This window comes from Asterias amurensis, chromosome 22, assembly GCF_032118995.1.
Source record: "Asterias amurensis chromosome 22, ASM3211899v1".
Lineage (NCBI taxonomy): Eukaryota > Metazoa > Echinodermata > Asteroidea > Forcipulatida > Asteriidae > Asterias > Asterias amurensis.
The window spans coordinates 12,654,851-12,681,264 of record NC_092669.1 but is presented as its reverse complement, the minus strand read 5'-3'; the positions used below and the strand labels follow the sequence as shown (position 1 = coordinate 12,681,264).

Here is a 26,414-nt window from a genome sequence, read left to right as displayed (position 1 = left end):
GAAGTGATTTTCTTTGAATTTAATAATAATAATAATATCAAAGTCTTTAGCTTACGTATCTACCAAACAAGGTACTCAAGGCGCTGAGTATATACAAACTTTCAGAAAGATAGGTTATTGCAGTGATGAATTCTGAGACCCAATTATGTAGCACCTTATAAGGGTTTACAAGGTGCTACGGCGCATACAGCAGCCACAGCCACGAACACCGGGGCAACCCCTAGCTTTTCGATAAGTGCACTGGGTTTGTTTACATGCACTGGGTTTGTTACACAACACATGGGACCAACTGCTTTATGTCAAATCCCAACTAGCCATTTTTTTTTTAAATTAATCATCCTCAAATCTCTATATTTAAAATGGACAAAAAACATTACCTGCCTTTTCCGTCCATTATAAAAATATTTTTTTTTTTTTCGCCGTTCATCCCTGAAAATGGTATCAAAATGTGTGAATTTATTTTGCTTTTTTGTTCCAGAGCGTAGTATCACCAGTAAGCCCCTCAACCCCTTCTCTGAGGCTCCGTCCACCAAAAGGGCCAAACTTGATCATTCCGAGACCCCAAGCACCAGCACCAGCAGCGGCACTGCAGCAGCAGCAGCAGCAGCAGCAGCAGCAGCTGTCTCTGAAAACGGCGACAAGAAATCAGAACTTCCAAGTTTCTGGATTCCATCATTAACACCTCAGGCCAAAGCGACTTTAGTTCAAAAACCTGTAAGCATTTTCTATTTAAGTCTGAAAGGATTCGGGTACTTTTTCAAAATGTCCACAGGTTTACAATAGGCTTATATAATAATGTTTGAAGATACAGATATAGATAAAAGTGATCTCACAATGAAATCGCATGCACATTGCCCCACTCGGCTTTCTTCAGGTTCTATTTCTGTGCACTAGAACAGACTGTTCCCTCGATGAGGTCAAAAGGAAGACTGCCACTGCAATAAGCTATGGCAGGTCAAAAAACCTTTAAGCACATTAGCGTGTCGTGGACGACCAGTCTAGTTTTGCTGGACCCAAGCTTTGGTGTTGTCAGCAGTTGACTGAGTTCAAATCCCGGTCATGACGCTTGTGGCCTTGAGCAAGGCACTTAATCATAATTGTTCCATGAAGGTTGGGAAGGATTCTGCTCTACCAGCCTAGCTCCTAGTGTACGATTAACATGTTATCGTAAAACGCACAATAGACCCACTGCATATGACGTCACACACTCAAAATAGGAGGCAGATCATTGGACAATAGCTGTTCTCTGTGCGTAAAAACATGCGCGTGATCTCAGTGACGTGTAGCGTTTTCGTTTTATGCAAGGGGGAGCAATTGATTTCTTGCACAATACAGAACGTGCCTCCGAACTATGCGCGTAATTTTGGGGTGTCAACTCCCCGTTGTGCATGTTTGTATAAACTTATTATTATCGCACTTTCAAATCTACAGAGCAAAGCAGTTAACTGCCCCATGAGCAAGAAGCCTCTGAAGATAAAGAACCTTATCCAGGTGAACTTCGTACGAGCTGATGACGTCAACGACAAGCGCCCTCTGGTGGCCAAGCAGATCCGGTACAAATGTGCCGTCACGCATGACATTTTATCAAACAAGACGCCTTGTGCTGTGCTGCGACCAAGGTAGATTTGTGACTGTACACAAATATAACATTTAAGCCTGTTGAATATTTTCACAGAACACAGGATATAGTGCTTATAAAACACGTCGGTTTAAGGGTAACAAAAATTGTATTCTTTTGACCTGATGCAAAACTAACTTCTAAACTGTTAATATATAAGGGTTTACAAGGTTCTACGGCGCAAACAGCAGCCTCAGCCAGGAACACCGGGGCGAACCCCTTTTCTTTTTAATAAGTGCACTGGGTTCTTTTACATGCGTTACACAACACATGGGACCAACGGCTTTACGTCCCATCCGAAGGACGAAGCAATGGTTAAATGTCTTGCTTAAGTATCACGGCTGGGGATTCCAACCCACAATCTGCTGATCAGAAACACCAGAGTTTGAATTCGGTACTCTTTTAATTGCTCGACCACGACACTTCTAGTGTACTTTCACACTTCAATATTTACTGCCTTGTAAAGTATTAACTGGTGGATGGGCAGGGCTCGTTGGTACACAAAGGTGGGAGTCCTTAACAACCAGTTATTCTCAGAATCAACACTACTCAAAAGAGATTTTCACATGGTGCTACTGCAAACATCTCTCAGTTGTACTTCTACCACGCAAAATTTATAATTCTACTTTAAGTATTAAGTATTAACTTGTACTTTTCTATTGTTTTTTCTAAGTGGGAAGGTCGTCACGATGGACTGTATCAAGAAAATCATAAAGAAGGACATGACGGACCCCTTCACAGGAGACACACTGAAGGAGAATGACATCATCAAAATCAGACGGGTAAGTTTTATACGAATAGCGGAGACTATCTTCAGGTGATCCCCTGGCTACCGCTTCCCAGGTTGAATTGTAAACTTGGGTGCGATCCTTGGTCACACGGGGAGGTAGTGCTTTCTGCTCTACCGGCCAGGCTTCGGACTGATGATACCCAAGTCTACATCCGTGTGGACTATTAAAGGGGTAACCCTGTTTCAGTAGGTGGCAACAGCCTCTGGAAAAAACAATTGTAGTCCACACCTTGAAGTGGCCTTCAGGCCTTGTGTGTCTGGCAACTTGCATAGAAAAAAAAATATAAAAAAATTAAGGCTTACTTAAAAATCTATCTTTTTTTTTTTCTTTTTTTTCTTTTTGTGTGTGGCATGTCTTAGCCCACGGGACCCCCAGCAGAGTGCTTGTTCGATCCTGACCATGACACTTGTGCCCTTGATGTTTAAGGCACTTATGCATAAATGCTTTGTAAAAAGTTAGGGAGGTAGTGCATTCTGCTCTACCAGTCAGGCTCCTAGTGGATGGTACCCATGCCTATCCTTACAGACTGTGAAGGGGGTTACCCTGTTTCAGCCCCAGGAGTAGGTGGCAACTTGCCCCTGGTGGCAGTAGCCCTCTCCTAGTGCATTCTGCTCTACCAGCCAGGCTCCCAGTGGATGGTACCCATGCCTATCCTTATGGACTGTGAAGGGGGTAACCCTGTTTCAGCCCCAGGAGTAGGTGGAAACATGCCCCTGGTGGCAGTAGCCATCTCCTAGTGCATTCTGCTCTACCAGCCAGGCTCCTAGTGGATGATACCCATGCCTACATCCTTACAATGACAAGTGTCTAAAAGTCTGTATTTAATAATGTTAATTTTTTTATTTCAACTGCTCAGGGAGGAACTGGATTTGCGAGTGCTGCAGAGTCTTCGCTTGAAGCCAAGAAAGCCAGGCCAGTCATGATGGCGTCGTGATTAATAAGAACGCCCACGAGTCACATCTATGGCTCCAGATATCGGCCCCTTGGGTTGATTTCACAAAGAGTTAAGACTAGTACTAACTTAGGAGTAGTCTTAGGAGATACTAAAAACCTAAGGCTAGTCCTTAGTTAGGACTAGTCCTTAGTTAGGACTAGTCCTTAGTTAGGACTAGTCCTTAGTTAGGACTAGTCCTTAGTTAGGACTAGTCCTTAGTTAGGACTAGTCCTTAGTTAGGACTAGTCCTTAGTTAGGACTAGTCCTTAGTTGGACTAGTCCTTAGTTGGACTAGTCCTTATTTAGGACTAGTCCTAGGAGATATTAAAAACATAAAGGATTTGGGTACTTTTCAAAATGTCCATAGATTTACATTAAACTTACAGGGTTTGAAGATAATGATAGTGGAAAGCTTCCCTTCAAATAATATTACTTACTGAGGTGCTGTAGTTTTTGAGAAATGAGTAAAACAATGTCATGAAAATCTGTTTGTAAATGCTTAAAATAATTTTCGTCTCATGAGACGAAAATTATTTTAATGACATTGTTGTACTCATTTCCCAAAAAACTACAGCATCTCAGCACGTAATATTTTCAAGGAAGCTTTCTACTATCATTATCTTCAAACTGTGTAAGTTTAGTGTAAATCTGTGGACATTGTGTTTTTTGTCCTACAAAAAGTACAAACACCCAAAGGCCTGCTAGTCCTAAGTCGAGAAAAGACTAGTCTTAACTCTTTGTGATATCCTGACCTGGAACCACGCCCCCTCCCCAGTCTCCGCCCACTACTTATCCCCGCTTCCCACTCCATAATTAATGTTGTGTTTATTTGGTTTATTTCTTGGGTGAAAAAAAAAAATCTGGGGGAAGTAGGGGTGAGTTTTGGCAGCTGTAACCATCAACTATTTCGGTTATTGACTTGTGATTAACCAATGGCTCAATCAACCAAAGAAGTTATTTGTTACGACCGTCTATTAGGGATTATTTTCCCTGCGGCGACTAAATCGCTTCAGATATTCAGCGGTTTCTCCAAAACGCTGCCACCTTTTAGAATGAAATTTTCACAGGTTAGTTTTATTGTTTATAATATTTACATTCAAAAAGGATTAAAACAATCATTGGGTTCCAAAAACCAAAGGTATACTTTGCCTTTAAAGACAGTGGACACTATTGGTAATTGTCAAAGACCAGTCTTCTCACTTGGTGTATCTCAACATTATGCATAAAATAACAAACCAGTGAAAATTTGAGCTCAATCGGTCATTGAAGTTGGGAGATAATTATGAAAGAAAAAACGCCCTTGTAGTTGTGTGCTTTCAGATGCTTGATTTCGAGACCTCAAAATTCTAAATCTGAGGTCTTGAAATCAAATTCGTGGCAATTTACTTCTTTCTCGAAAACTACTCCACTTCAGAGGGAGCCGTTTCTCACATTGTTTTATACTATCAACCTAATTTTGATTAATTACCAATAGTGTCCACTGCCTTTAATACTTTCCCTTTAAAGAAGACAATGATGTAAGATGCTTACTGGGACACTGTTTTCCAATATGGAGTATTTAAAACCTGTTTATTTGCATTTCCTTTTTGGTGGTTTGGGGGGGGGGGCGGGTGGTCAATAACAGTTTTCGGCATTGTACAGGATTAGTAAAGATTTAAAACATTGGTTAATTTTAATCTGAAATCTTTTCTGATTTGAGAACCATTTTTTTCTATGAAATATTTCCCTCTGAAATGACTTCTAGCCCAATGCAGAAAGCGCACAATATCATTCTTCTGATCCAGATGGTTGATCTATCTCAAACTTCTAAACCCTTGTCAGTTTATGTATATGGTGGATTACAAAAAGTTCTTACACTGCCAGCAACTGTTTTGTTATCAAAAAAAACAATTCTGTAATATTCCTTTAAGCCTGTTTGACAATTCATTTACATCTATTAGATATTCCACAGTAAACAAAAACAGTCTGGTTACTCTCATGAGCATTGTGTGTATCCAAAACCCTGTCAGTCAGGGAATAAGACTTAAAATGGCTGACTCAAGAATATGGCAGTTTTTGAAAAAGAAAATAGACTTGGCTGTTGCAAACTACTTACCAATCAAAAGAATATTTATGGTATAACTGCACACATGACAAGTATGTGTATAAAAGGCTCATGTGTATAATTTGTTGTTATTTTTAACATTTTGAGGGAAACCACAGATCGTTCATTTATGACAGCAAGCCAAGTTTAATATTTACCTTTAAATTGTGTTAATTAAATATTATTTTAATGTCTGTAATAAATAAAGGTTTTTAAAATGTAGATAATTTGTTCCATGGTCAGTAGTGAATAATTAATTTTTTTGAGTCAATTCCTTTCATTTTCTTTACTAGAGTTTATTTTGGTGAGGGGAAAACTTCACACAAAACTGCTGTCAGTATTTTCCCAAATATTCAACAAGCAAAATTAGTTTCAAATTTTGTCCAAGAATTATCAATATTTCAAAACATTTGGCAAATCCTGTCCGAAGATTTGTTAAAATTCATTAGTAAAAAGAGCATAACAAACGGGGCTTAACATTTTGATTATTGTGATCTGCTAAACATGTCAGGCTTGCCCCTTTATTTTATTTTAAGATTTCAGGTTGTAGTTTATGCTTAAAATTGAAGCAGCCACCCTGAATTTTGGTGCCCCCCCCCCCTTTTCAAAAACCTTGAACGTTGAGATTTCTGGGTCTGAAAGTAGTTAGACAAACTCATCAACCCCTGACCCCCCCCCCCCCCCCCCCCGCCCCCTGGGTCATGTTGACACTGACACCAAGGCCAAGGATTTTATAAAACCTGTAAGCACAAAAACTCACATAAGCATAGACAAAAAATTGCCATTACAGAAACGGGCTACCAGCCCACTGACATTGTTGTGACCACTCAATTATTAACTTTTTTATTTTGCTTAGCAAAATATTGTGTATTAATTTTGTCAGGCAGAATTTTGCTTAGCATGTTTCATGAAATAGGGCCCAGGGAGCGGGTCACACATTTCGAAACGAGGGATCCGAAATTTGCGACCACCACCTAGTCCTATCCCTTGTATAGGAGTCACCAAGGCACAGGCAGCGGCGCGTAGCCGGCAGGGAATGGGAGGGGCGCCTCCCACAAAATTTCCAGTGCCTTCCCCCCTCCCCCAAAAAGGGGAAAGTTAAGGAAAGATAAACATAGAGGGGGTGGTTTTATATGAACGACGGTGGCCCCGTGAATCACGCACCTTATAAAACAAAAGCTCAAAATACTCATACGAAGAAAAATCTTTTTCCCTTTTTTTTTAAAGGCTTTTTATCTTGTTTCCATTATTTTTTAGTATCGGAGGAAGCATTGGGACCAGGAAAATGATAACTCATTTGTTGACGATAAATTCATAGATTTTTGCCGTTTTAACTCAATAATGAATACATGTAGTTCTTGTATTTAAATTCTTAAACTTTTTTTTTTTTTTTTTTTTTAGGGGGGCGTAATTATTTCTGACGCGGGTCGACACAAAATTGCGACAAAATGTAAGCAGCGCCCTCTTTTGAGAAGTTACAGAATTAGTATGGTACCTAAAGTATTGCTATTACGTAGATATTAGTATGAACAAACAAGCACTAATGGAAAACGATTGGGGACTAAGACTGCTGGTCGTTGTTTTGACTTCTGCAACGAAAATAAAGCTTTTATTGTTGTGATGGAAACAGTTCTTTTTAAATCAATATTCTGTTTACTGTCTGTCGTCTGCGAATGCGAGTGTCACCATGGGAATTCACATCAAATCACAGAGAACAGCCAGCCGGAGAATGGGAGTAAATTTCAGGCAGACCACCCGGCATTTTGAGTAAGTTTTGTTGAATCTTGAAAGTTGAATGAACGACGCCAAGCAAGAGTCATGTCTCTTGACATGCCCGGCCGTCTGTCGATTGCATAACGTTCTGATTGAATAGGAATGATTGCTTAGCATGAAATTTTTTCCTTGTTACAAAACAGGATTACCAACCAAATTTTCAAGTGATTTTCAAGATTTAGCAAACAACAGCTGAACACAAGTATCAAGCAATATGCAACAAATGAAAATTTGGTTAGTAATCCTGTTTTTACCGAGAAATTTCATGCTAAGCAATTTGTTGTGCTTAGCAGCTCTATGAATAATAATAATAACCTTATTTCTATATCGCTCTTTACAACTTTATCACTCTATACCTATGTATGTATTGTACACTCATGGAGTTGTTTACACCATGTACACTGCCAAGTTCATTGTTAAAACAGCCCAGACAACAAACAGTAGTGCAGTATCCATAGCTCCATGACCTTTGACACTGAAGTTCATTGTCAACATACAGTACTGCAGTACATTGTATGTTTTACATTGATCCAGCAACTGTGGACACACCCTTCACAGTACATAGTACAAACTTGCTACGTAGGTGTTTTTGTGACTGTATTTGCTGCGACAGAGTTTTGAGTTCTACCAGGAAATAAGAGATTGTTGTAAACTCAGTGAACATTCTGACAGGATTGCAGACGTATCTTGGACATCTTTTTGAACAGTACTAAGTGCTTAGGTGAGTACAGATCACAATCTGATTCATTTTTGCTAAAATACTCCAGCTTATTTAAAACAGGCCTAAGATTGTATATATACCAATACTACTTAAATTGTGCAGTACATCATTTTTGTTCGCTGAGGTGTTGTGGTTTTTGAGAAATATAGTAAAACAAAGTCGCAAAAATAATCTCAGTGAGACAAAAATTATTTTTATGCTAAAACTGCTAGACAAAAATAACTATTTGCAAGAAAAGTGCAGCAGATCTGCTTATTTGTAACAAAATATTGTAAAATACTTGCACCTTAGTGTTCTCAACTATTTAATCTGAAAGACTTGATTTCGCTAGTTCATATTTTTATAACATTTGGCATCCCCAATATTCAGTGCTGAACCAAAGTGTCCCAAATCAAATTAGTATTAAATTATTTTTGTTAGCTGACTAAATGTATGCTTTAATGGTTGCTTAAAAGCTGATTTCAAAATGCTACATCAAAGAAATCTTCATGTTCACATAGAATGTTAATGTTTTATTACATTCCCATCTAATGTACGATGTTCAATTTGATGTAGAATAGCAATCAGCTGTTCATGCAAACTGAATGTTAAGTCTTTTTATTTGAGGTTGAACCAAGACAAATTTACTTGAGTGTGACATGAACCAACGGCCTGCAGATAATATGTGCTGGCGCTCTACCAACTAAGCTATAAGCCATGTGTTGTTTGTCACTCTATGTTGGCTAGATAGCTCAGTTGGTAGAGCGCTGGCACGTAACTCCGGAGGTCGCTGGTTCAAGTCCCACTTTAGTCCAATTTTATTTGTTCAACCCATATCATTTAAAATTTACCTAGTCGGATTCCCTTGCGGTTTATAATATTTGATTAATTAGTTTGTTAATTGTGCTCTTTTTTCATTCAGATCAAAATGGCATATTCTAAACCATCACATGAGTATATTGACTGCGACCAAGCCTCATCCACATATAAACAGTCATTGGCTCAACTCTTTCCTCCCCTTGAAGAAACCCTGAAGAACCTTGATCAATCTCAAGCAACTGCCTCAACAATGAAAGACAACCTAAACATTGCAGCTAAGAGAACCATGGCAGAGGTGAAGAACAGAGCGGATGAGATCAGGGCTGAGGTAACAGCTCAAGAGAGTCGCATCATGGATGAAATACAAACTATCCTTAAAGATCGGAACAAGAAATTGGAGGAATTTGAGCAAACAGTGAGTCTAAACTCACAGCAAATAAAGCATTCACTGCAGACTGCCAAAGATGTCAGCACCAATTCATCAGTGCCTGACTTCCTTGCAAGCTATCCAACAATCAGTAAGGACTTGAAATTACTTGGAGATCAAAAACAACCCAAGATAGATATGACCCTTGACCAGTTGGGATTCACTCCAGGGGTTTGTGACATCTCCCTGGGTAATCTGATTGTTAAGGAGCCTATGAAGGAGCCAAAGTGGGAGCTTAGTTTGGAGTATGGTGAAGGAATCAATGTGGCTTGGGGTATTGATGCCTCTGTACCTGGGGATGAGATGGCAATGGCAGACTTTGGGAATAACAGAGTGGTAATCTACGACAGTAAGGGACACCAGAAGAAATCTATCACATCAAGCAGTAAGTTCCCTACAATTATTTTAGTCAGAGGTACAGCTGTAAATATCAGATAAAACTTAGCAAAAAGTACTCTTGAATGATTAGTTTTCAGGTTGACAGTCGAAGAGTATTCCATTAAAATAAGGATTTATTCTAATCCAATACCACAAACAAATCTGAGAATATTTACCAAACATTGTTTGCAGTTCTCAACTAAAGTCAACCATTAAAATGTTCAAACATCACAGCATTGGTTGTGATCAATACAAGGTTTCCATGGTAGTCAAACTGTATGTCATTAAATTGAATGGTTATTGATATTTTACTGTACCTTGTAGACTAGGACTACATTCATCTGCTGCATGATCACTAAATCCCCTCTGCTGGTGTCATTCTCAATAATTGACATTCCTCTATCCAACACCAACAAAGGAAATTTATACAAAATGATTAAAATAAATATCAATAAGTATTGCAATTTAGGTTAAATCTGAAAAAAAGGTTAAAAAGAATGAATTCAGTACAATTTCTTTCTTGATCAGTAGAAATTGTTGTTATTGACACTGTCAGATTGTACATGTATACAGTTGAATTGGAAGCAACTTTCAAAGAGCTTTTACAACACAGGAAACATTTTTTTAAAATCATCTCTTTGTATTTGTACAAAAATCAAAATAATATAAAGTACATTGTAATTTGCAAATGAATCATCATTCATTTTATTGGGTCCTATCCATTTGTTCTTTTGTTTTCCAGACCCTGTGGCTGTTGCTGCATTCCAGAATCAGTTAGTGATTGTAGATGGGACCAACTCTGTCAAGATGTACAATAGGAATGGCACCAAGATGTTTGAATTCCACACAGTGCCTCATAGTGAAGTGGGCAAGACATCAGTAGACCTCTACAGTGTAGCAATCATGAAGGATACATCAATCATGGTCGGGGATGTGTGGAGGTCAGTTATAACTAAACACAGATCCAATGATGGTTCACTCATTGACACTGTTTCAGTTCAGACACAACCTTGGTACTTGGCCATTGACAGCAAGGTCAGAGTTGTAGTCAGTGGTGGGGATCGAGTAGACATTGTTGAACTCACTGGTACTTTATTATTCAGCATCAATCCAAAAATCAATAGTCAACAAGTTCAATCCTGCAGAGGTGTATGCTGTGACAGCTCAGCTATCTACATTGCAGTGTGCAGTGGGTTAGGCGCTGGTCATATTCATCAGTATGACACTCAGGGGAGATTTCTCAGCTGTATTGCTCAGGGTCTGTACAACCCATGTGGAATCTCATTGACATCAGATGGTCAGCAGCTTGCAGTGACAAACAACAGATCAGTGAAGATTTATAACAAGGTGTAATCTAATAATGATGATACTGGTCAAATACTGTCTCATGGTTTGGACTGACCATCAAAATATGTCAATCAAATTAAATCCCCAAAATATGCAAATTGTTCACTAAAAAGTTCTTATATTATAACCAATTCTCAATATTATGACATTGAGTTGATAAATTTTGTAATACTTGTTTGCTATTCAACTGTAATTGTTGATTTATTTTGCATTTTGCAGTAAAATGTTGTTTTGAGAAAAAAAATATCTTGAATACAGGCTTGTCTATTATAAGTGGTTTTGTAAAAACATTCCCTCGGGCAGTAAATAGTATTTGCAAGAAATAGAAGCATGCAGAGGGTTGATTATTACATGTGGTTGTTCATTTGTAGTGCAACCTTTTCCTTTTGATAAGGGAAGCAATCTATGAAGTTTAACATTGCATGCAACGGGTTGCTTTGAAAATCATTACTCATCAAAATGTAATAAAACTAACTATTGTATATTTTGCCATAATTTGCTTTGTAAATAAAATCCCCTCTTCTTATTGGAAAAAGTTGTAAGCAATTATGAAAATGCCATAAACAGCTAAAATAATGTGAATTGTTTATTTTATTGTTATCATCACATTTAAAGGCACTGGACACACTTGGTTATTGTCAAAGACCAGTCTTCTCAATTGGTGTATCTCAACATAGGCATAAAATAGCAAACCTGTAAAATTGGAACCCAATTGTTCGTAGAAGTTGCGAGAGAGTAATGGAAGAAAAAAAAAAACTTGCCTCACAAGTTGTGTGCTTTCAGATGCTTGATTTCGAGACCTTAGCCGAGGTCTTGATTTCAATTCAAATGTTTTAGTGAGAAATTACTTCTTTCTCATAAACTACCTACTTCAGAGAGAGCCGTTTCTCACCATGTTTCATACTATTGCTCATTACAAAGTAAGTTTTTATGCTAACAATTATTTTGAGTAATTACCAATTGTGTCCAGGGCGTTTAAAGGAACATTACAGAATTGCTCAGATTACAGATTGACATAAAACTTACACGACCTAATGATGGTGAAGGCAGAAAACATCCCTTGAAATATTTATGTCTGAAATGTCGCATTTGATTAGAAATAAATAAAACTAATTTCCTGTCTGGAGTTTATTGCTCGGTGAGCGTTTTGCTCATTTATGTTTGGCATCATTCATGTTTTTCACTATTTTCTTGTGACCCAGATGGCCCAATATCTTTGTGCATTCATAAAAGCTATTTAAAACACAGTCGGAAGTGGCTATTTGATTTCATGCTAATTGACCATTTCTCCTAAGCATTCCTTTTTGTACTTTTCGTTGTTGTTTGGGACGGTTTCAGGAAACCCCTACAACAGAAATAATTTTGCCCATATTTCAAATCATTGTTTGCACAGACCGTGGAGGAAGAACTAGACTGTAAAGTAGGTGAATTGTAGTTTTATGGAAATTTATTTGATGGTACTTCTCTGTTTTTTATATTTCCAAACTTTCCTTTGTGTACATTTGTTGTTGTATGGGAGGGACCTGGGAGATTCTTGCAACAGAAATCATTTTGTCTATGATTTCAAATCATTGTTTGCACAGACTAACTCGACTGTAAAGTAGTTGAATTGTGGTTTTTGGAGTAAGTTTGATCTGTAGGACTATATAACCAAGATTGACATTGCAGTTGATTATTGCTCATGTCAGTTTATTTAATGGTACTTCTCTGTTTTTATAATCCCAACTTTCAATTTTGTACTTTTGTTGTTGTTTATGAGGGTTTCAGGAGACTCTTGCAACATAATTATTTTGTCCATGATTTTAAATCATTATTTGCACAATTTGCTAATGTAGGTGAATTGTAGTTTTTGGAGTAAGTTTGATCTGTATATATAACCAAGATTGACATTGCAGTTAATTGCTCATGTAGACTTGTTTAGATGAATGCTATATCTGTCTCTTATTGTACTCCCAACTTTAGACATTGTCAATAAATCAAGATTGACATTGCAGTTTATTATTGCTCATGTAGACTTGTTTGGATGAATGCTATATCTGTCTTTTATTGTACTCTCAACTTTAGACATTGTCAATAAATCAAGATTGTCATTGCAGTTGATTTTTGCTCATGTAGACTTGTTTGGATGAATGCTATATCTGTCTTTTATTGTACTCTCAACTTTAGACATTGTCAATAAATCTGGAGATGATTCCTACTCTATTGTTATTTCTTGTCATGTGAAGATTTATTCCACATCTCTCTTCCTTATTCAATTTCCTTGTCTTGTAAAAACTGCTCTGAGCCAAGAGGTATTTTCCAATTGTACAAACTTGGTATGTGTGCCTTGTGTATAAATCTTGTGGCCTTTTATAAAAGCTGGAACGAGTGGTACCCCTGAACAAAGAAACTGATAAAATAGGAAGACCGCCAACATAGACTAGCTCACTCAGTCGGTAGAGCGCCGGCATAAATCTGGAGGTCGTTGGTTTGAGTCCCACTCTAGACAATTTTCCTTTTTTCAACCCCAAATCATTTTTTAAAGTTCATAATTCCATACATTTACAATGTTTGATCATGACAGTATTCTTTAAATGATAATTCTGAGTCAATAAGTTGGTTATATACTTCTAGATTCTATAATTAACGTGAAATTTTGCTCAGCACAATTTGCTATGGGACTCTAGCATAAAATGAACTTGTGCTTAGCACCAATTGGGCAAAGAAGAACTCTGGTATCATTTTTATTTTAGTTGCTGTGATTTCATCACAAAATGTTTTGAGACAAGTCATGTTTTTTTATATCTGACTTGAAATAAAATACAAAAGTGCACCTGTGTGCTGTTTCATTTCCCGTAGCATACAGGGCCCTATTTCATAAAGCCTGTAAGCACAAAATTTTGCTTAGCATGAAAAGTTTTCCTTGTTAAAAACAGGATTACCAACCAAATTTTCACATGATTTTCAGGATTTAGCAAACAACAGCTGAATACGAGTATCAAGCAATATGCAACAAATGAAAATTTGGTTGGTAATCCTGTTTTTACCAAGAAATTTTTTACCTTAGCAATTTTTTGTGCTTAGCAGCTCTATGAATAATAATAATAACCTTATTTCTATATCGCTCTTTACAACTTCATCACTCTATGTATGTATTGTGTACTCATGGAGTTGTTTACACCATGTACACTGCCAAGTTCATTGTTAATACAGCCCAGACATCAAACAGACGTGCAGTATCGCTAGCTCCATGACCTATGACACTGAAGTTCATTGTCAACATACAGTACTGCAGTATATTGTACGTTTTACGTTGATCCAGCAACTGTGGACACACCCTGCACAGTACATAGTACAAACTTGCTATGTAGGTGTTTTTGTGACTGTAATTGTTGCCATAGAATCCTGCATTTTACCAGGAAATAAGAGATTGTTGTTAACTCAGTGAACATCCTGACAGGATTGCAGACGTATCTTGGACATCCTTTTGAACAGTACTAAGTGCTTAGGTGAGTACAGATCACAAACTGATTCAACTTTGCTAAAATACTTCAGCTTAATTTAAAACAGGCCTAAGATTGTATACCAATACCACTTACTTTGTGCTCGCCTAGGTGTTGCAGTTTTTGAGAAATGATAGTTAAACAAAGTCACAAAAATAATCTCAGTGAGACAAAAATTATTTTTATGCTAAAACTGCTAGACAAAAATAACTAAGATTTGCAAGGAAAGTGCAGCAGATCCGCTTATTTGTAACAAAATGTTGTAAAATACTTGCACCGTAGTGTTCTCAACTATTTAATCAGAAATACTTGATTACGCTCATTCTCTTTATGTCATTTGGCATCCCCAATATTCAGTGCTGAACCAAAGAGTCCCACCCATTGGTAATAAATTATTTGTAATTGACTTAAATGGTTGCTTAAAAGCTGATTGAAAAATACTACATCAAAGAAATCTTCATGTTTACATAGAATGTTAATGTTTCATTACATTTCCATTAATGTATGATGCATGGTACAATTTGATGTAGAACAGCAACAGCTGTTTGTGCAAACTGAATGTTAAGTCTTTTTATTTGAGGTTGAACAAAGAAACATTTACTGGAGTGGGACTTGAACCAACGGTCTCCAGATAATATGTGCTGGTGCTCTACCAACTGAGCTATAAGCCATGTGTTGTATGTCTCTCTATGTTGGCTAGATAGGTCAGTTGGTAGAGCGTCGGCACGCTACTTCGAAGGTCGCTGGTTCGAGTCCCACTTTAGTTCAATTTTTTTTGTTCAACCTCCATATCATTTTAAATTTACCGAGTCAGATTGACGTCCCTTGAAGTTTCTAATATTTGATTAATAAATTTTTTAATTGTGCTTTTTTTTATTCAGATCAAAATGGCATTTTCTAAACCATCGCAAGGTTCAGCTCTAGAGAAAATCCGAAAGGATTATCTGGAGTGCAGTATTTGTCACGAGGAGTACACGGAACCCAAACTACTAGACTGTCTTCACAGCTTCTGTAAACACTGCTTACTTGAATATCAGACTACCAACTACAAAGATGCAAAGATGCTTATTTGTCCTTTGTGTCGAAAGGAGACACAACTTCCTGAGACGGGTGTTGAAGATTTCAAGAGTAACTTCATTTTAACGGGTCTTGCAGGTCAACTGGAGCAGGTCAGCTTATCTGCAAACAGCAAGTTGGTCTGTAAATTATGCAAGGAGAAAAATGAAGCAACATATTTCTGTTGTGACTGCCCTATGATCATCTGTGCAAACTGCACAGAATTGCACCAGAAAATTCCTTCACTACTTAGCCACACAGTAGTAACATTCAAAGACTTTGTTGATGGAAAGATTGAACAAAAAGGGAGAAGACGCAAAAAGCGTCAACCAGAATGCCAAACTCATGAAGGTGAAGTCATGTGGTTTTATTGCAAAACATGTGATATGATGATTTGCCAAGCTTGTACTGTCATCGATCACCGTAATCCACAACATGAGTATATTGACTGCAACCAAGCCTCATCCACATATAAACAGTCATTAGCTCAACTCTTTACTCCCCTTGAAGAAATCCTGAAGAAGCTTGATCAATCTCAAGCAACTGCCTCAACAATGAAAGACAACCTCAACATCGCAGCTAAGAGAACCATGGCAGAGGTGAAGAACAGAGCGGATGAGATCAGGGCTGAGGTAACAGCTCAAGAGAGTCGCATCATGGATGAAATAAAAACTATCCTTAAAGATCGGAACAAGAAATTGGAGGATTTTGAGCAAACAGTGAGTCTAAACTCACAGCAAATAAAGCATTCACTGCAGACTGCCAAAGATGTCAGCACCAATTCATCAGTGGCTGACTTCCTTGCAAGCTATCCAACAATCAGTAAGGACTTGAAACTACTTGGAGATCAAAATCAACCCAAGATAGATTTGACCCTTGACCATCTGAGATTCAATCCAGGGGTTTGTAACATCTCCCTGGGTAATCTGATTATTAAGGAGCCTATGAAGGAGCCTACGAAGGAGCCAAAGTGGGAGCTTTGTTTGGAGTTTGGTAAAGGAATCAATGGGGCTTGGGGTATTGATGCCTCTGTACCTGGGGTTGAGATGGCAGTGGCAGACTTCCAGAATAACAGAGTGGTAATCTACGACACTAAGGGACACCAGAAGAAATCTATCACATCAACCCGTAAGTTCCCTACAAATCTTTTAATTAGAGGTATATTGATGTAAATCTCAGATAAAACTTCGCAAAAAGTACTCTTGAATGATTAGTTTCAGGTTGACAGTCAAAGAGTATTCCATTAAAATAAGGATTTGTTCCAATCCAATACCACAAACAAATCTGAGAATATTTACCAAACATTGTTTGCAATTCTCCACTCAAGTCAATCATTAAAATGTTTAAACATCACAGCATTGGTTGTGATCAATACAAGGTTTCCATGGTAGTCAAACTGTATGTCATTAAATTGAATGGTTATTGATATTTTACTTAACCTTGTAGACTAGGACTACATTCATCTGCTGCATGATCACTAAATCCCCTCTGCTGGTGTCATTCTCAATAATTGACATTCCTCTATCCAACACCAACAAAGGAAATTTATACAAAATGATTAAAATAAATATCAATAAGTATTGCAATTTAGGTTAAATCTGAAAAAAAGGTTAAAAAGAATGAATTCAGTACAATTTCTTTCTTGATCAGTAGAAATTGTTGTTATTGACACTGTCAGACTGTACATGTATACAGTTGAATTGAAAGCAACTTTCAAAGAGCTTTTACAACACAGGAAACATTAAAATAAAAAAATCTTTGTATTTGTACAAAAATCAAAATAATGTAAAGTACATTGTGGTTTACAAATGAATCATCATTCATTATATTGGGTCCTATCCATTTGTTCTTTTGTTTTCCAGACCCTTGGGCTGTTGCTGCATTCCATAATCAGTTAGTGATTGTAGATAGGACCAACTCTGTCAAGATGTACAATAGGAATGGCACTAAGATGTTTGAATTCCACACAGTGCCTCATAGTGAAGTGGGCAAGACTACAGTAGACATCCACAGTGTAGTAGTCATGAAGGATACATCAATCATTGTGGGGGATTTGGGGAGGTCAGTTATAACTAAACACAGATCCAGTGATGGTTCACTCATCCACACTGTTTCAGTTCAGACTAAACCTTGGTACTTGGCCATTGACAGCAAGGACAGAGCTGTAGTCAGTGGTGGGGACAGACAACAAGTAGACATTGTTGAAGTCACTGGTACTTTATTATTCAGCATCAATCCAAAGATCAATAGTCAACCAGTTGAATCCTGCAGAGGTGTATGCTGTGACAGCTCAGCTATCTACATTGCAGTGTGCAATTCCAACACTGGTCATATTCATCAGTATGACACTCAGGGTAGATTTCTCAGCTGTATTGCTCAGGGTCTGTACAACCCATGTGGAATCTCATTGACATCAGATGGTCAGCAGCTTGCACTGGCAGATGACCAATCAGTGAAGATTTATAACAAGGTGTAATCTTATCTAATAATGATGATACTGGTCAAATACTGTCTCATGGATTGAACTGACCACCAAAATATGTCAATCAAATTAAATCACAAAATTATGCAAATTGATATTTCACTAAAAAGTGCTAATAACCACTCAATTTCAATTCTCAATATTATGACATTGAGTGGATCAATTCTGTAATATTTTGTTGCAAATCAACTCTGTATTTTTTATTTATTTTGCATTTTGCAGTAAAATAATGGTTTGAGAAAAAAATATCTTGAATACAGGCTTGTCGATTTCAAGTGGTTTTGTAAAAACATTCCCTTGGGCAGTAAATAGTATTTGCAAGAAATAGAAGCATGCAAAGGGTTGATTATTACCTTATGGGGTTGTTCATTAAGTATTGCAACCTTTTTCTTTTGATAAGAGAAGCATTCTATGAAGTTTAAAGGCAGTGGACACTATTGGTAAATACTCAAAATAATTGTTAGCATAAACCTGACTTTGTAACGAGTAATGAGGAGAGGTTAATAGTATAAAACATTGTGAGAAACGGCTCCCTCTGAAGTGCCATAGTTTTCCAGAAAGAAGTAATTTTCCATGAATTGATTTCTCAAAATCAACCATCTAAATGCACACAACTTCGTCTCACAAGTTAAGTGCTTTTAGATGCTTGATTTCGAGACCTTAGCCGAGGTCTTGATTTCAATTCAAATCTTTTAGTGAGAAATTACTTCTTTCTCATAAACTACCTACTTCAGAGGGAGCTGTTTCTCACCATGTCTCATACTATTGCTCATTACAAAGTAAGTTTTTATGCTAACAATTATTTTGAGTAATTACCAATTGTGTCCAGGGCGTTTAAAGGAACATTACAGAATTGCTCAGATTACAGATTGACATAAAACTTACACGATCTAATGATGGTGATGGCAGAAAACATCCCTTGAAATATTTATGTCTGAAATGTCGCATTTGATTAGAAATAAATAAAACTAATTTCCTGTCTGGAGTTTATTGCTCGGTGAGCGTTTTGCTCATTTATATTTGGCATCATTCATGTTTTTTACTATTTTCTTGTGACCCAGATGGCCCAATATCTTTGTGCATTCATAAAAGCTATTTAAAACACAGTTGAAAGTGGCTATTTGATTTCATGCTAATTGGCCATTTCTCCTAAGCATTCCTTTTTGTACTTTTTGTTGTTGTTTGGGGCGGTTTCAGGAAACCCCTACAACAGAAATAATTTTGCCCATATTTCAAATCATTGTTTGCACAGACCATGGAGGAAGAACTAGACTGTAAAGTAGGTGAATTGTAGTTTTATGGAAATTTATTTGATGGTACTTCTCTGTTTTTTATATTTCCAAACTTTCCTTTGTGTACATTTGTTGTTGTATGGGAGGGACCTGGGAGACTCTTGCAACAGAAATCATTTTGTCTATGATTTCAAATCATTGTTTGCACAGACTAACTTGACTGTAAAGTAGTTGAATTGTGGTTTTTGGAGTAAGTTTGATCTGTAGGACTATATAACCAAGATTGACATTGCAGTTGATTATTGCTCGTGTCAGTTTATTTAATGGTACTTCTCTGTTTTTATAATCCCAACTTTCAATTTTGTACTTTTTATGTTGTTTATGAGGGTTTCAGGAGACTTGCAACAGAATTATTTTGTCCATGATTTTAAATCATTATTTGCACAATTTGCTAATGTAGGTGAATTGTAGTTTTTGGAGTAAGTTTGATCTGTATGTGTAACCAAGATTGACATTGCAGTTGATTATTGCTCATGTAGACTTGTTTAGATGAATGCTAAATCTTTCTCTTATTGTACTCCCAACTTTAGACATTGTCAATAAATCAAGATTGACATTGCAGTTTATTATTGCTCATGTAGACTTGTTTAGATGAATGCTATATCTGTCTCTTATTGTACTCCCAACTTTAGACATTGTCAATAAATCAAGATTGACATTGCAGTTTATTATTGCTCATGTAGACTTGTTTGGATGAATGCTATATCTGTCTTTTATTGTACTCTCAACTTTAGACATTGTCAATAAATCAAGATTGTCATTGCAGTTGATTTTTGCTCATGTAGACTTGGTTTGGATGAATGCTATATCTGTCTTTTATTGTACTCTCAACTTTAGACATTGTCAATAAATCAAGATTGTCATTGCAGTTGATTTTTGCTCATGTAGACTTGTTTGGATGAATGCTATATCTGTCTTTTATTGTACTCTCAACTTTAGACATTGTCAATAAATCTGGAGATGATTCCTACTCTATTGTTATTTCTTGTCATGTGAAGATTTATTCCACATCTCTCTTCCTTATTCAATTTCCTTGTCTTGTAAAAACTGCTCTGAGCCAAGAGGTATTTTCCAATTGTACAAACTTGGTATGTGTGCCTTGTGTATAAATCTTGTGGCCTTTTATAAAAGCTGGAACGAGTGGTACCCCTGAACAAAGAAACTGATAATATAGGAAGACCGCCAACATAGACTAGCTCACTCAGTCGGTAGAGCGCCGGCATAAATCTGGAGGTCGTTGGTTTGAGTCCCACTCTAGACAATTTGCCTTTTTTCAACCCCAAATCATTTTTTAAAGTTCATAATTCCATACATTTACAATGTTTGATCATGACAGTATTCTTTAAATGTTTAGTCTGCGTCAATAAGTTGGTTATATACTTCTAGATTCTGTAATTAACGTGAAATTTTGCTTAGCACAACTTGCTATGGGACTCTAGCATAAAATGAGCTTGTGCTTAGCACCAATTGGGTGTACATTTTTATTTTAGTTGCTGTGATTTCATCACAAAATGTTTTGAGACAAGTCATGTTTTTTTATAATCTGACTTGAAATAAAATACGAAAGTGCACCTGTGTGCTGTTTCATTTCCCGTAGCATACAGGGCCCTATTTCATAAAGCCTGTAAGCACAAACATTTGCTTAGCATGAAATTTCTTCCTTGTTAAAAACAGGATTACAAACCAAATTTCCCCAAGATTTTCAGGATTTAGCAAACAGCTAAGTATCAAGCAATGCAACAAATGAAAATTTGGTTGGTAATCCTGTTTTTACCAGAGAAGAAATTTAATTGTGCTTAGCAGCTCTATGAAATTGGGTCCAGACCTTTCATACTGTAGACGGTAGTAATATTATATAATAACCTATTTCTATATCGCTCTTTACAACTTCATCACTCTATGTATGTATCGTATTGTGCACTCATGGAGTTGTTTACAGTACACCATGTACACTGCCAAGTTCATTGATAACAGCTCAGACAACACACAGTCATGCGGTATCGCTAGCTCCATGACCTTTGACACTGAAATTCATTGTCAACATACACAATGTACAGTACTGCATTACCAAAGTTGTACCTGTACATGTAATATGTATTAATCCAGTAACTGTGGACACACCCTGCACAGTACATAGTACAAACTTGCTACGTAGGTGTTTTTGTGACTGTATTTGTTGCGACATAATCCTGCGTTCTACCAGGAAATAAGACTGGTGTAAACTCAGTGAACATCCTGACACTGACAAGATTGCAGACGTATCTTGGACATCTTTTCCAACAGTACTAAGTGCTTAGGTGAGTACAGATCACAATCTGATTCATTTATGCTCAAATACTTTGCCAGCTTAATTTAAAACAGGCCTAAGATTGTATACCAATACCACTTAATTTGTGCAGTACATAATTTTATGCTCGCTGAGATGTTGTAGTTTTTGAGAAATATAGTAAAACAAAGTCGCAAAAAAAAATCTCAGTGAGACAAAAATTATTTTTATGCTAAAAGTGTTAGACAAAAATAACTATTTGTAACAAAATATTGTAAAATACTTGCACCTTAGTGTTTTCAACTATTTAATCCGAAGAACTTGATTTCGCTAGTTCATATTTTTATAACATTTGGCATCCCCAATATTCAGTGCTGAACCAAAGAGTCCCACCCATTGGTAATGAATTATTATTTAATTGACTAAATGGATACTTATGGATGCTTAAAAGCTGATTGCAAAATGCTACATCAAAGAAATCTTCATTTTCACTTAGAATGTTAATGTTTTATTACATTCCCATTTAATGTACGATGCATGGTTCAATTTGATGTAGAATAGCAACAGCTGTTTGTGCAAACTGAGTGTTAATTCTTTTTATTTGAGGTTGAACCAAGACAAATTTACTTGAGTGTGACTTGAACCAACGGCCTCCAGATAATATGTGCTGGCGCTCTACCAACTGAGCTATAGGCCATGTGTTGTTTGTCACTCTATGTTGGCTAGATAGCTCAGTTGGTAGAGCGCTGGCACGTTGTTCCGGAGGTCGCTGGTTCAAGTCCCACTTTGGTCCAATTTTATTTGTTCAACCCATATCATTTAAAATTTACCTAGCCAGATTCCCTTGCGATTTATAATATTTGATTAATTAGTTTGTTAGTTGTGCTTTTTTTTATTCAGATCAAAATGGCATATTCTAAACCATCACAAGGTTCAGCTCTAGAGAAAATCAGAAAGGATTATCTGGAGTGCAGTATTTGTCACGAGGAGTACACGGAACCCAAACTACTAGACTGTCTTCACAGTTTCTGTAAACACTGTTTACTTGAATATCACACTACCAACTACAAAGATGCAAAGATGCTTATTTGTCCTTTGTGTCGAAAGGAGACACAACTTCCTGAGACGGGTGTTGAAGATTTCAAGAGTAACTTCATTTTAACGGGTCTTGCAGGTCAACTGGAGCAGGTCAGCTTATCTGCAAACAGCAAGTTGGTCTGTAAATTATGCAAGGAGAAAAATGAAGCAACGTATTTCTGTTGTGACTGCCTCATGATCATCTGTGCAAACTGCAATGAAATACACAATCAAATTCCAGCATCGGCAAGCCATACAGTAGCGACTTTGAAAGATATTAGTGAAGGGAAGATTGCAATGAAAAAGACAAAACCAAAACGCCATCCAGAATGCCAAACTCATGAAGGTGAAGTGATGTGGTTTTATTGCAAAACATGTAATATGATGATTTGCCAAGCTTGTACCGTCATCGATCACCGTAATCCACAACATGAGTATATTGACTGCAACCAAGCCTCATCCACATATAAACAGTCATTGGCTCAACTATTTACTCCCCTTGAAGAAACCCTGAAGAACCTTGATCAATCTCAAGCAACTGCCTCAACAATGAAAGACAACCTAAACATTGCAGCTAAGAGAACCATGGCAGAGGTGAAGAACAGAGCTGATGAGATCAGGGCTGAGGTAACAGCTCAAGAGAGTCGCATCATGGATGAAATAAAAACTATCCTTAAAGATCGGAACAAGAAATTGGAGGAATTTGAGCAAACAGTGAGTCTAAACTCACAGCAAATAAAGCATTCACTGCAGACTGCCAAAGATGTCAGCACCAATTCATCAGTGCCTGACTTCCTTGCAAGCTATCCAACAATCAGTAAGGACTTGAAATCACTCAGAGATCAAAATCAACCAAAGATAGATTTGACCCTGGACGATCTGGGATTCAATCCAGGGGTTTGTGACATCTCCCTGGGTAATCTGAGTATGAAGGAGCCTATGAAGGAGCCTACGAAGGAGCCAAAGTGGGAGCTTTGTTTGAAGTATGGTGAAGGAATCAATGGGGCTTTTGATATTGATGCCTCTGTACATGCTGTACCTGGGGTTGAGATGGCAGTTGCAGAATACTATAATAGCACAGTGGTAATCTACGACACTACGGGACACCAGAAGAAATCTATCCCACTATCAAGCAGTAAGTTCCCTACAATTATTTTAGTCAGAGGTATACTGTTGTAAATCTCAGATAAAACTTAGCAAAAAGTGCTCTTGAATGATTAGTTTTCAGGTTGACAGTCAAAGAGTATTCCATTAAAATAAGGATTTGTTCCAATCCAATACCACAAACAAATCTGAGAATATTTACCAAACATTGTTTGTAGTTCTCCACTCAAGTCAATTATTAAAATGTTTAAACATCACAGCATTGGTTGTGATCAATACAAGGTTTCCATGGTAGTCAAACTGTATGTCATGAAATTGAATGGTTATTGATATTTCCCTGTACCTTGTAGACTAGGACTACATTCATCCGCTGCATGATCACTAAATCCACTCTGCTGCAGTCATTCTCAATAATTGACATTCCTCTATCCAACACCAACAAAGGAAATATATACAAAATGATTAAAATAAATATCAATAAGTATTGCAATTTAGGTAAAATCTGAAAAAAGGTTAAAAAGAATGAATTCAGTACAATGTCTTTCTTGATCAGTAGAAATTGTTGTTATTGACACTGTCAGACTGTACATGTATACAGTTGAATTGGAAGCAACTTTCAAAGAGCTTTTACAACACAGGAAACATTTTTTTAAATCATCTCTTTGTATTTGTACAAAAATCAAAATAATATAAAGTACATTGTAATTTGCAAATGAATCATCTTTCATTATATTGGGTCCTATCCATTTGTTCTTTTGTTTTCCAGACCCTTGGGCTGTTGCTGCATTCAAGAATCAGTTAGTGATTTTAGATAGGACCAACTCTGTCAAGATGTACAATAGGAATGGCACCAAGATGTTTGAATTCCACACAGTGCCTCATAGTGAAGTGGGCAAGACATCAGTAGAGCTCCGCAGTGTAGCAATCATGAAGGATACATCAATCATTGTCGGGGATGTGGGGAGGTCAGTTATTACTAAACACAGATCCAGTGATGGTTCACTCATTGACACCGTTTCAGTTCAGACTAAACCTTGCTTCTTGGCCATTGACAGCAAGGACAGAGTTGTAGTCAGTGATTGGGGGAAACAACAAGTATACATTGTTGAAGTCACTGGTACTTTATTATTCAGCATTAATCCAAAGATCAATAGTCAACAAGTTAGATCCTGCAAAGGTGTATGCTGTGATAGCTCAGCTATCTACATTGCAGTGAGCAATGGGGATTGGAAGACTGGTCATATTCATCAGTATGACACTCAGGGTAGATTTCTCAGCTGTATTGCTCAGGGTCTGTATGACCCATGTGGAATCTCATTGACATCAGATGGTCAGCAGCTTGCAGTGGCAGATGTCAATTCAGTGAAGATTTATAACAAGGTGTAATCTAATAATGATGATGCTGGTCAAATACTGTCTCATGGATTAAACTGACCACCAAAATATGTCAATCAAGTTAAATCACAAAATTATGCAAACTGATTTTTCACTAAAAAAGTGCTAATAACCACTGAATTTCAATTCTCAATATTATGACATTGAGTGGATCAATTCTGTAATACTTGGTTGCAAATCAACTCTGTATTTTTGATTTATTTTGCATTTTGCAGTAAAATGTTGTTTTGGGAACAAATATCTTGAGTACAGGCTTGTCTATTTTAAAGGAACACGTTGCTTGGATCGGTCGAGTTGGTCTTTGAAAAGCGTTTGTAACCGTTTTTTATAAAATGCATATGGGTAAAAAGATGTTGTAAAAGTATAATACAATGATCCACACAAACATGCCTCGAAATTTCGTGGTTTTCCTTTTACCTCGTCGACTAACACGTCGGCCATTTATGGGGGTCAAAATTTTGACTCCCATAAATGGCCGACCATGTTAGTTCGCACAGTAGAAGGAAAACCACGCAATTTCGAGGCAAACTTGTGTGGATCATTGTATTCTACTTTTAAAACATCTTTCCAACCATATGCATTTTATAAAAAACGGTTACAAACGCTGTTGTTTTGACCAACTCGTCTGATCCAAGGCAACGTGTTCCTTTAAGTGGTTTTGTAAAAACATTCCCTCGGGCAGGATTTAGTTTTTGCAAGAAATAGTAGCATGCAAAGGGTTGATTATTACCTTATGGGGTTGTTCATTAAGTAGTGCAACCTTTTCCTTTTGATAAGAGAAACATTCTATGAAGTTTAAAGGCAGTGGACACTATTGGTAATTACATATATTGACTGCTTCGAGTGCTATGGTTAAATCTATGACTCACGAGGTGATCCCCAGAGCGTTCCATTTTCCCGAGGCGAAGCCGAGGGCAAAATAGAACGCTACGGGGATCACCGAGGGAGTCATAGTTTGAACAATTGCACGAGTAAAAGCAGTCAATATTTGTTTTATAACACCCCAAACATTTCTAAATACTGTACTATTAAGTAACAGACCTGAATGCTACAATCAACGGACGACGCGAATACAGATTGCAAAAACTGTTACTGTGCTGCGTGTAGTGTCGTGCAATCCGAAATGGTTACAGACTATTAATTTATCATCCTCGTACACGCAACCGACGTCTGGGTACTGCACGCCGTGTGCTAGTCTTCGGACTAGCGCATGGCAAGCCGATGCACTATCACACGGCCGTCGTCTAGCAAAACTAAGACATGTCATGTGACGCGCTCTAAACCAATGAACAGGCAGAATATTGGTAAGGGGTGTTTTAATATAAAACATTGTGAGAAACGGCTCCCTCTGAAGTGCCATAGTTTTCCAGAAAGAAGTAATTTTCCATGA

At 37.3% G+C, this 26,414-nt stretch overlaps 3 protein-coding genes across 6 annotated transcripts in view; all 3 read left to right on the top strand.

Annotated features, from left to right (window-relative positions):
* The window catches only part of LOC139953935 (nitric oxide synthase-interacting protein-like), a 53,652-nt gene extending 47,999 nt beyond the window's left edge, over window positions 1-5,653 (top strand). For both annotated transcript variants that reach the window (XM_071953545.1, XM_071953544.1), the window contains 4 exons: window positions 479-714; window positions 1,432-1,619; window positions 2,292-2,400; window positions 3,266-5,653. In XM_071953545.1, the coding sequence (XP_071809646.1) occupies window positions 479-714; window positions 1,432-1,619; window positions 2,292-2,400; window positions 3,266-3,343 (611 nt within the window). In that variant the 3' untranslated portion in view covers window positions 3,344-5,653. The remainder of the gene's footprint in view (window positions 1-478; window positions 715-1,431; window positions 1,620-2,291; window positions 2,401-3,265) is intronic.
* Window positions 5,654-7,234: 1,581 nt separating this feature from the next.
* Window positions 7,235-20,576, top strand: LOC139953588 (E3 ubiquitin-protein ligase TRIM56-like). Of its 3 annotated transcripts, none has more exons than XM_071953054.1 (3): window positions 7,235-7,920; window positions 15,234-16,536; window positions 17,271-20,576. In XM_071953054.1, exons 2-3 carry the CDS (start codon window positions 15,240-15,242, stop codon window positions 17,882-17,884), a joined length of 1,911 nt encoding a protein of 636 aa, XP_071809155.1. In that variant the 5' UTR covers window positions 7,235-7,920; window positions 15,234-15,239; the 3' UTR covers window positions 17,885-20,576. The 3 variants fall into 3 exon arrangements, with proteins under 3 accessions (XP_071809155.1, XP_071809156.1, XP_071809154.1); XM_071953055.1 differs by lacking the exons at window positions 15,234-16,536; window positions 17,271-20,576 and adding exons at window positions 8,822-9,530; window positions 10,266-13,578 and having other exon boundaries at window positions 7,273-7,920; XM_071953053.1 differs by lacking the exon at window positions 7,235-7,920 and adding an exon at window positions 14,091-14,358.
* A 583-nt stretch (window positions 20,577-21,159) lies between these two features.
* Window positions 21,160-25,360, top strand: LOC139953586 (E3 ubiquitin-protein ligase TRIM33-like). Its single transcript, XM_071953050.1, has 3 exons — window positions 21,160-21,479; window positions 22,349-23,660; window positions 24,396-25,360. Exons 2-3 carry the CDS (start codon window positions 22,355-22,357, stop codon window positions 25,013-25,015), a joined length of 1,926 nt encoding a protein of 641 aa, XP_071809151.1. The 5' UTR covers window positions 21,160-21,479; window positions 22,349-22,354; the 3' UTR covers window positions 25,016-25,360.
* The last annotated feature ends 1,054 nt before the right edge of the window (window positions 25,361-26,414 follow it).